General features: G+C 36.0%; 2 protein-coding genes across 3 annotated transcripts in view; one reads left to right on the plus strand and one right to left on the minus strand.

Moving 5' to 3' along the window:
- esco2 (establishment of sister chromatid cohesion N-acetyltransferase 2) overlaps window positions 1-8,212 on the minus strand; it is a 13,736-nt gene extending 5,524 nt beyond the window's left edge. The window contains exon 1 of the mRNA XM_016294597.1: window positions 8,066-8,212. Within this exon, the coding sequence (XP_016150083.1) occupies window positions 8,066-8,206 (141 nt within the window). The 5' untranslated portion in view covers window positions 8,207-8,212. The remainder of the gene's footprint in view (window positions 1-8,065) is intronic.
- Window positions 622-4,228, plus strand: ccdc25 (coiled-coil domain containing 25). Of its 2 annotated transcripts, none has more exons than XM_016294636.1 (9): window positions 622-803; window positions 1,040-1,087; window positions 1,177-1,216; window positions 1,334-1,385; window positions 1,469-1,544; window positions 1,624-1,727; window positions 2,997-3,199; window positions 3,584-3,679; window positions 3,765-4,228. In XM_016294636.1, the coding sequence occupies exons 1-8, from the start codon at window positions 779-781 to the stop codon at window positions 3,651-3,653; spliced, it is 618 nt and encodes a 205-aa protein (XP_016150122.1). In that variant the 5' UTR covers window positions 622-778; the 3' UTR covers window positions 3,654-3,679; window positions 3,765-4,228. The 2 variants fall into 2 exon arrangements, with proteins under 2 accessions (XP_016150122.1, XP_016150121.1); XM_016294635.1 differs by having other exon boundaries at window positions 3,634-3,679.
- Window positions 8,213-9,561: the final 1,349 nt, after the last annotated feature.

Consider the following 9,561-nt stretch of genomic DNA (forward strand, 5'->3'; position numbering starts at 1 on the left):
CACACACACATACATACGCCCAATCCTTATCATTCATTTATACCGCAGCTAATTTCTAGGCGCCAGTTATTTGATGCAAACCAGCAAACCAACATGTCGTTAAAAATACTTGCAGGATCCCGCAGTCATCACAAGCCTCGTTCAGAGACTGACAATGTAACAATATATGTGGTAGTTAACTTACCAGGTCAAATAAATCCGATTCTGTTTTTGATTTTGTATGAAAACAGGTGAGCAAAATAACCACGGCAAAACTCTCCCTTCACCCGCGGTCTGTTTTGAACAACGCGCCAAAGTCAATTGTGGCGCACACGGAAACGAAAACAACGACAGTGTGTGACAAGTTCCGGTTAGGGATGGTAAGTGCGAATCATCTCTACGAATCGGTTCTTTCGAACAGTTAGTTTCAAAGAACCCTGACCGCTCCAATTCAGATTGATGCAGCTATTTAGTTCCCCCAAAAAAGTAATTTAGAATATAAATAATTAATAATTTGCATATACGTTAAAAAGTGTATTTATTTATTGAAATCCACCGATGTATTTGCTGACGTGAGCAGAGTTCGGAACTCAAGCGAGATTCGGTTCAAATGAACGATTCATTCACAGTGAATCACTTCATTGCAGCGCTGCTTGTTCCTGTTGTGGTCGGAATGGATGGTGCACATGACATGTGCCTCTGATAGAAGATTATTTACCTCTGATGTGCTCAGTGTTTTGTTGAATACATATTCATTGAATACAAAGACCTTTCAAAGATTGCGTATTTGCGTAAAAAGATGGTGTTTTACTTTAAAAGCGCAGGTGAGTAGCGTGTTCTCTGTGCCCAGCCAAAACAGTGTGTTTGTTGTCAACAAAAACAGTTTAAATACGAAACTATTATAAGAACGTTATACGAAAGATTATCAAAACTGCAATATACTGTAATTTGATATTCATATTGTGTGTTGGAGGTTCGGTGTGTCTTTAGATATGTAGCAAGAATAATTAGAGTAAACAGTGCTTTTTTAAAAGTTGGAATACATGCTTCTCTTTTCCAGTCGTCTCACCGCCCTATACCATCTATATGGGCAAAGATAAATATGAAAGTAAGTACTGAATTCCTTAGAAATATTATTTTAAACACCCTCATCCTGTGCTTGTCAGACCGTTAATAACTGTTTTTGATTTTCCACAGATGAAGATCTTATAAAGTATGGATGGCCTGAAGATATTTGGTGAGAACAAATATCTGTTTAACGTTTGCCACCACAAATGAATTATTACTTTCTAGATTTGCTCTGATGTAAAATATTAGTTCCAAGTACAAGAAATATTAGTATCTTGTGTTGCAGGTTCCATGTGGACAAGCTCTCATCTGCCCATGTATATCTAAGAATGCCCAAGGTATTTTGAGAGGTTATTCATATTTTAACCTACAGTTTTATTTATAATATTTCTATGCTGACATTCATGTTCACTAATTAAAGGGTACAACGATAGAAGACATGCCAAAAGACATCCTGATTGACTGTGCCCAGCTGGTCAAAAACAACAGCATTCAAGGTACTGCTTCTTTACAAGAAACATCAAGAATTGTTTGTTAATTTTATTTAAAGGATTTTTTTTGTATTTTTATTTACAGGTTGCAAAATGAACAATATTAATGTTGTCTACACACCATGGGGCAATCTGAAAAAAACAGCAGACATGGATGTCGGGCAGATAGGCTTCCATCGGCAGAAGGAGGTATGAGGAGAGATAAACTCTATGATTTCGTTCACACTGCAGCCAATTCTGGTCCAGGTCTTTTATTTGGATAGATGAGCTTGTTTTTATGCAATTGAAACTACAGAAAGCAAACTCATCTGAGTCAGTTATGCCAAAAAATACCAGCCACTGCCTGTCTGAACAAAGTCTATGTGATTTAAAGGGGTCATATGATGCGATTTCAAGTTTTAATTTCTCTTTGGAGTGTTACAAGCTGATTGTGCATTGATAAGATCCCTGAAGTTGCAAAGACTAAAGTCTCAAAACCAAAGAGATATGCTTTATCAAAGTTAAGACTCTGCCACGCCCCCTAAAACGGCTCATTCTAATACGCCCCCACATATCTACCTCACTATGTGTTAATATTTGCATAATGCCGCCCAAATGTTCACGCAAAGAAAGAAGGCGTGGTTTCAGTAACGCAGTTAGTGTTGAAGCAGCCATGTCAGGGAGACGCTGTGTGTTTCTAGGCGAAAGCAAAAGCACTTTATTTGGCCTTCCGGAAGTAGATGCATTTAGGAATCTTTAAGATTACTTACAACAGAACAGCAATGCATTTTATGGACGACCGTTTCGTGAACCTAGGAGAGGAGGTAATTCTGACTTTGCTATGACAATCTGGCGCTTCTGAATCAGCTACTGTTTTGTTATTAGTTTAAGTATTTGTTATTGACTGTTCAAATGCGGAGTTTTGCGCATCGTGTGTGTGTGTGCGCGAGCGAGCGAAAGAGAGCGAGAGAGAGAGGGTCACATCACAGTGGAGACAGCTGTCTTAACCGTGGCTTGTGTACTGCAAACACATACCAGCATCATCACTGTGTCTGTCACTCTGTTCCCCTTTCGGGCTCTGTCTTTACATTTATTTTGATAGATGATGCTAGCGATTATGGTAAGGGGCGTTACATTTCCGACGAGTGCTTGCGGTGTTCGGCCAATCACAATGCAGCACTGGGTCAGCTGGCCAATCAGAGCAGACTGCGCTTGTCGGAAGGAGGGACTTTGTAGAAAACGAAGCGTTTGAGAGAGGCGGGGCATAGAGGACTTACAATAATGTACAGTATTTGAAAAATAATGTGTTTTTTGAACATTAAAGCATGTCAACATATTCAGTTACACCAAATACACCAAATAATGATCTTTAAAAAAGCATCATATGACCCCTTTAAGGCGCTCAGGTATTACTACTGCATTTGGAAATCTTCTAAATAGCTTCTGCATAAATATCCAATTACTATACAATGTCAACAGGTGAAAATTGTGGCAGTAGAAAAGAAAATCAACGAAATCATCAACAGACTAGAGAAAACAAAAGAGGAGCTGTATCCTGATCTTGCTGCGGAGAAGGAGTCCCGGGACAGAGAGGAAAGAAACGAGAAGAAGGCTGAATTACAAGAGCAGAAGAAAAAGGAGAAGGAGGAAACGAAGAAGAAAAAAGAGACGGAAGAATTAAGGTGCTGCATATTGTTAAAATGTTGCCATGCATATTATAACCTCAACACAAACAATATATATATATATATTAGTTTTTCATTTTTGAAAAAAATACACTGGCATCCAAATGTTTGAGACCATTAGTGAAACGTGTTTATTTTTTCCATTTTATAACTTGATTAAAAAATGTCATTAGAAATTATGTTATCGGCATAACAGTTTGAGTGAATGTCTGTTGTGTTTCATAATTCCTGTTTGTTTAATAACCGTTTTCGCTCCACGTTTATGCAATATTTTCAGTGTGGTCTCAGACTTTTGGACTCCACTGTAGATACATAAATGATAAATACAATAAAAACAACCTTTGTACATCAGAATCAGTTTTTGAGACGTATCATTTACAGGTACAGGCATCAATTTCGTCTGCTTACTTGTAACATCTACTTTCCTGTAGGAATTATTCATCACTCATGAAGAGTGACAACATGACCACAAATGAGGTAATACATCCTTAAAGCTTAATGTTCTGCTGAGCATCGACACAAATTCTTTTATGACTTGATGTGATTTTTTTTTTCTCTGCAGGGTGGCTATGATTCAGATGAATTCATGTAAAGAAAAGGAATGAATCTGCGATTAAGAAGAGCCAACATCTTCCCCCACAATATCTTGTTTGTGAAAGGAAAGGACTTGAGACATCAGATATGAGCCATCAATAAGATGGTTGCAGCTTAATGCCAGGACCGTTCTAGAGCAGTTAGCGTTGTCATTTCTTTGAAAATACAAATGCAATATGTAAAAATAATAATAAAATCGATTAGATTGCTCATATAAACCAGAAGAATTTGAAGATCTCTGTCGATTCTGTGTATTAAACAGTTTTGTTGTTGATGTTTTTGGATGAAATAAAGATACTCAGAGTGGAGATATATTAATGGATGTGTACGCTAAGACCTTTATGGTATTTTTGCTTGTAATTGATATACCTTTTTGGAGGGATACAATTGAATGACAAATGCCTAAACTTTTTTTTTTTTTTCCTTTTTTGATGTCCTAAACTAAATAAATCTTTGACTTTCTCGGTTCACTTCTGTTGGTATACATTTCTAAATGCATGTAAATGAAAAAAATACTCTTCTCTGGACAAAGCTCAAAAGATATACGTTGTGAGAACAATCGTGGCATCTGGATGGAGCTAGCATTATATTACAATGTAGTAAATGATTTAAAATATATAAACACGCTGTTGACTGGACTGAACTACATAATACTGTGACTATTGCTTTGTTTAAGCTTTCAGTAGTAAAATGTTACTGACAAGTCAAAGTGGCCATCTTTTCCATTCAATCCGATGATAAACACGCTGCTTTAGTTGACTTTATAATGTCACTGGCTAAAGGACATTACATCCACTAGATGGCAGCATTTTATCGAACAAATAATTTGACTCGGAAGACGAGATTCATTTCGATACAACAGGCTCTGAAACACTGATAATGAACCTCAAACTGAAGATTACACGAGCTGTTTCGTTACATTTAGGCTATATTTGCAATTTTTCAACACTTACTACAATTGCTAATCTATAGGTCTAAATACAGCTGGAAACCCTGATTTGTCTGATTTTGCCACGTTCTACCAATAAATAAATTATTAATTGTAATTTTTAAAATGAAAACAAATAATACAGTTTAAATTACTACCAGAATTATTTTAATTGTATTATTATTTTATTTTTTACCCATCAAATAAGACCCATCCAAATCAATTTAGTGGTACAACAATAACATTGACAATGTTGTGGCTGAACGATCAGAAATCGAGTATTTTAAGAGTCTGAAAGCTGCTGACAGACTACATCCTCCTAAAGAGCTAACACACGTGTTGCGGTACAGACAGACACAAACGAAAGAAGTTATTCTGCAAAGGCGGCGTCTCCTGTCCAAGGCTAGACTGGAAAATATGACCTTGGACTGCCACCTCAGATGTCCTTCACTGGCGGGATGTTTCTGGGCTGTTTATAGGAAAGATTCAGTCACATTCTTTTCAAGCCAGTGGCATTGCACTACTATAATATGGGCCTTTCCAGGGACTCGTTTACAAAAAAGTGAGTATAAAAGCAAATTGGATTTGAACTTGGAGTTACATTGTCTGAAAGATCATACTGTCACGACAGAGGCACATACACTTTTGGTCTAATTTTGTGTGGCGACAAGTAAATAAACTGCAAATTAATCAAAATAACTGATTAATTCAATAACGGCATGCAATTCAAAGTTGTTTGTCAGAGCTGTTTGAGTCTGGCTTGCGTATGTCCTGATTCATTTCCCTTATGCCAGTGATTTAACAATAATAATAATAAAAAAGGATAATTTTTCCAGGAAACGTTTTCAGAAGCAAGGATCCATGTCTTTTAAAATAAAGGTTCTTTATTTGCATCAATTTGCAATTTTACCAATGCTTACTATAATTAGATCATCTAAAGGTCTAAGTACAACTTAAATCCCTTAAATTGTGATTTTGCCACATTCTACCAAGAAACATTCAATTGTAATTTTTTTTTATTAAAGTTTATACATTTTAAATCTATGCCAGATTTTATTTTATTTTTTATTTTATTTTAGGCCTATCAAATAAGACACATCCAAATCAATTTAGTGGTACAATAATAACATTAATAATGGTATCTGTGTCCCTACACCCTTTAAAATAAAAGTTCTTTACTGGCATCTTTGGTTCCATGAAGAATTTTAAACATCCATAGAATATTCCTATTGTACAAATGGTTCTTTATAGTGGATAATGGTTTTACACTAAGAACAAAATGTCTCTTTTAAGAATTGTTCACTAAAATTGTTCTTTGAACCAGTCAGAAATGGTTCTTCTTAGGCACTGACGCGAAAACCCTCTTTTGGAGACATACACATTCCTTGGCTGAAGTTAGCATCAACAAAGTAGAGAAAACTTCCTGAAACCTTAACAAACACTCATTTGGTCCAATCGTCTGCCGTCACAGTTAGCTTAGACCGTGGCTGGGGCCCTGCCACACATAACCTGTCTGCTCCATTAACCTCATGTTTAGAACAAAAAGTCTCTCTAGATGTGGCTGTGGGGCACAAACCAGACCCTGTCAGCTATACTTCACATCTTCACTGGTCATTAGCACGCACTGCGGCCAAAACTGTTGGCAGGGACCACACATAAAGAGACAGGAAAGCAGTGAGAAGTGTGGACCGCCGCACAAAATGAAAAGGGATGTGCATCTGTGGTCCTCTGAACCGGCCGGGCCAGCTGGAGCCTTTAACAAAAGCAAACAAGGTCATAAAGTGGGTGCAGAGAAGAACAGGCCTGGAGACGAGCCACTACGATGTGAGGAAATGTGGAGGACACATGGGGCTGATTGAACATTTCCCGCACAGTCGGGGAATGAGAAGACCTTAAACAATGAGATAAAGTGCTGCTTTCTGAACCACTGGGAAAAATAACACAAAAGGTCAAAGGGTCATGATTATGAAGTTAATTTGTAAAGAAAGTGGAGACACCGTTTCAGTAAGTTCGGGCCTTCTCATCATTGTATTGTATATGCATTCCCACTTTCTTTCAAAAGTGACAGTAAAGACTTTTATACTTACAAAAAACCTTTTGTAAATAAATGCTATTCTTTTGAACTTCCCATTCATCAATGAATTATGAAAAAAAGTTTCACAGTTTTCACAAATCAGCATATTAGAATGATTTCTGAAAGACCATGTGACACTGAAGACTGGAGTAACGATGTTGAAAATGTTCAGGTTTGTTATCACAGAAATAAATGACATTTTAAGACATCATCAAATCGAAAACAGTTATTTAAAATTTTAATAATATTTGGTTTTTGAACACTGAAAATTTGTCAAATTTACTCCTGAAGCCATATAGAAATTGCAATATCTCTGGACCTGAACCATATAGTGCCTTAAATATGAAGGATCATAAATATGACTAAAGGAAAGTTTGTTAAGACCCAAAATGTAAAAGGGAATTAATACTTCTTGAGGTACAGGCATGCAAACTTTTGAATAGTCACCACTGGCATATACTGCAACAAATATATCCAACTTTCTTCAAAAAAAATATTGACCAAATCAAATATATTGAGCTGGGGAAGTTTCTGAAATTTGGTTGATTTGACACGAAATGACCCATAATACAAAAACAAAATAATTGTCCACCTTCTGTTGTTTTTATACTGATCTAATAATATTTTCTTTGCTCTTTCCCTAAATCTAACTCTCTTTATTATGACATAATTTAGCTATTATGAATTCTACAGGGGAAAAGTTAAATATGCATTCTACAGCTCAACAAAAACAAAGCTGTGATTACTTTGTGAACAAGCCACATTTGTAATTCATAAATGCATTAACTGTTTTAGCTCTTGTTAATAGGAATATCTTTGCATAAAACCTACAATCATTTAAAACCACATAAGCGACGATAATTACAGAAATGATTAACTTTATCTTTCAAGTAGATGAGATGCCCTCATTCATGGGTTAGAAGTAGAACCCAATGGAGAGCTTCATTCTTTATAACACATGATCACTCCCCATGGGTACAGTTAGAGGCTTATTCAGTGCTTGACTTATCGGCAGCATACTTCTTGCTGCTGATTCACTCCAGAGGCCCCTGACACAGTGATTGGACATGATCAACAGGGACGTGACCTACTGAGATGCTCAACCCATCCAGCTGACAACACAAATTCCTCTGGCACACATACTTACACACATACACCAGCAGCAAGGTTTCCAGTCAAAACCTTATCTCACCTTTGATTTTGAAAACTGCTAGAAAATCCAGCTAAAATCAGATTAAGGTGGAAGTTGTTTTTCAAAACTTGGTACCTGCTTTCTTATTAGCTGGTGGTCCAAATGTTGTTTACCAGCTGGTAGAGAAGGAAGTTGTGAGAAGGACGTCAAAGGAATTTTGATCTCAGTGGCAGCTGCTCGTCTGGCATGTGAACACAACCTGCTTGCTGTCATCATGTTTTGGAGATGTGACTGATTCAACTAAAGTCACAATGATTCAGGGAATGGCTGGTTAGCATGGTTAGTTAGCCCCTGTTGGTAGACGCTGTAACTACAGAATCAGATTGCAAAAAGCATATTTCGCCATTGACAGCCATTCGATTGTATAACAATAAATTACAAATATTTCCCTACATTAATGAAATAATTTTTATGTATATTGTTTGTAAAAATGTTAATTGCATCAGAATATCAACCACCTACACTAGCTTGGATCAGCAGTGTTATTTTAGTATTATTTCTTGTATTTATGAATTGCTTGAATTTGATTACATTTTTATATCTTTAGTTTTCATTTTAGTTTGACTAATTTTGTCACGTGCTTCTGTCACTTTTATATTTCTGTTTAGATTTAATTTATTTTATTTTAGTTATGGTTTTAGCAATTCAACCTAAACTTATTTCAGTTAGTTGCCAAGAAAACATTTCTAGTTTTCATTTCAATTAAAAATGTTTCTTAAAGTTGTTTAGGTTTTTCAAATTTTAGTTTACCATAACTGCTTGTCAGTACATTCAGAAATACAAATGATCCATATTTCAAAGACAATAGAAATAATTATGAAATTAAATACGAAGGTGTATTAAAGTTGGTCATTCTCAAGTTTAATGTATAAGTAAACTATAATACATTTTAATTTAATTACAAGTAATATGCGCTTACATTTCTGAAAACATTAGATTTAGCGCACACTTTTTTTAATTTAAATTTTTTTTTTTATTAAAGACAACAAACATGCTGTATTAGTTTAGTTTTAGCTTTAGTAAACGATAACAGCACTGCTAGTTCCAAAACATAGCAATCAACCTAAGCTGATTTTTGCTGAATTTTTTTCAGCAGGGAAAGCAGACGTAGCTATAAAACAGACATAAAGTTATTTGCAATTCAATGTTTATATCAACACAGGTCTCAGAGTATTAGAACAGCATTTCCACACCCGAGTTGGGCCAGAAGTTCAACAATCTTAAGTAGGGCTTTCTTATTAGCTGGTGGTCCAAATGTTGTTTACCAGCTGGTAGAGAAGGAAGTTGTGAGAAGGACGTCAAAGGAATTTTGATCTCAGTGGCAGCTGCTCGTCTGGCATGTGAACACAACCTGCTTGCTGTCATCATGTTTTGGAGATGTGACTGATTCAACTAAAGTCACAATGATTCAGGGTATGGCTGGTTAGCATGGTTAGTTAGCCCCTGTTGGTAGACACTGTAACTACAGAATCAGATTGCAAAAAGCATATTTCGCCATTGACAGCCATTCGATTGTATAACAATAAATTACAAATATTTCCCTATATTAATGAAAAAATTTTTATGTATAT

Source organism: Sinocyclocheilus grahami, unplaced genomic scaffold (genome assembly GCF_001515645.1).
Source record: "Sinocyclocheilus grahami isolate Dianchi unplaced genomic scaffold, SAMN03320097.WGS_v1.1 scaffold321.1, whole genome shotgun sequence".
Classification (NCBI taxonomy): domain Eukaryota; kingdom Metazoa; phylum Chordata; class Actinopteri; order Cypriniformes; family Cyprinidae; genus Sinocyclocheilus; species Sinocyclocheilus grahami.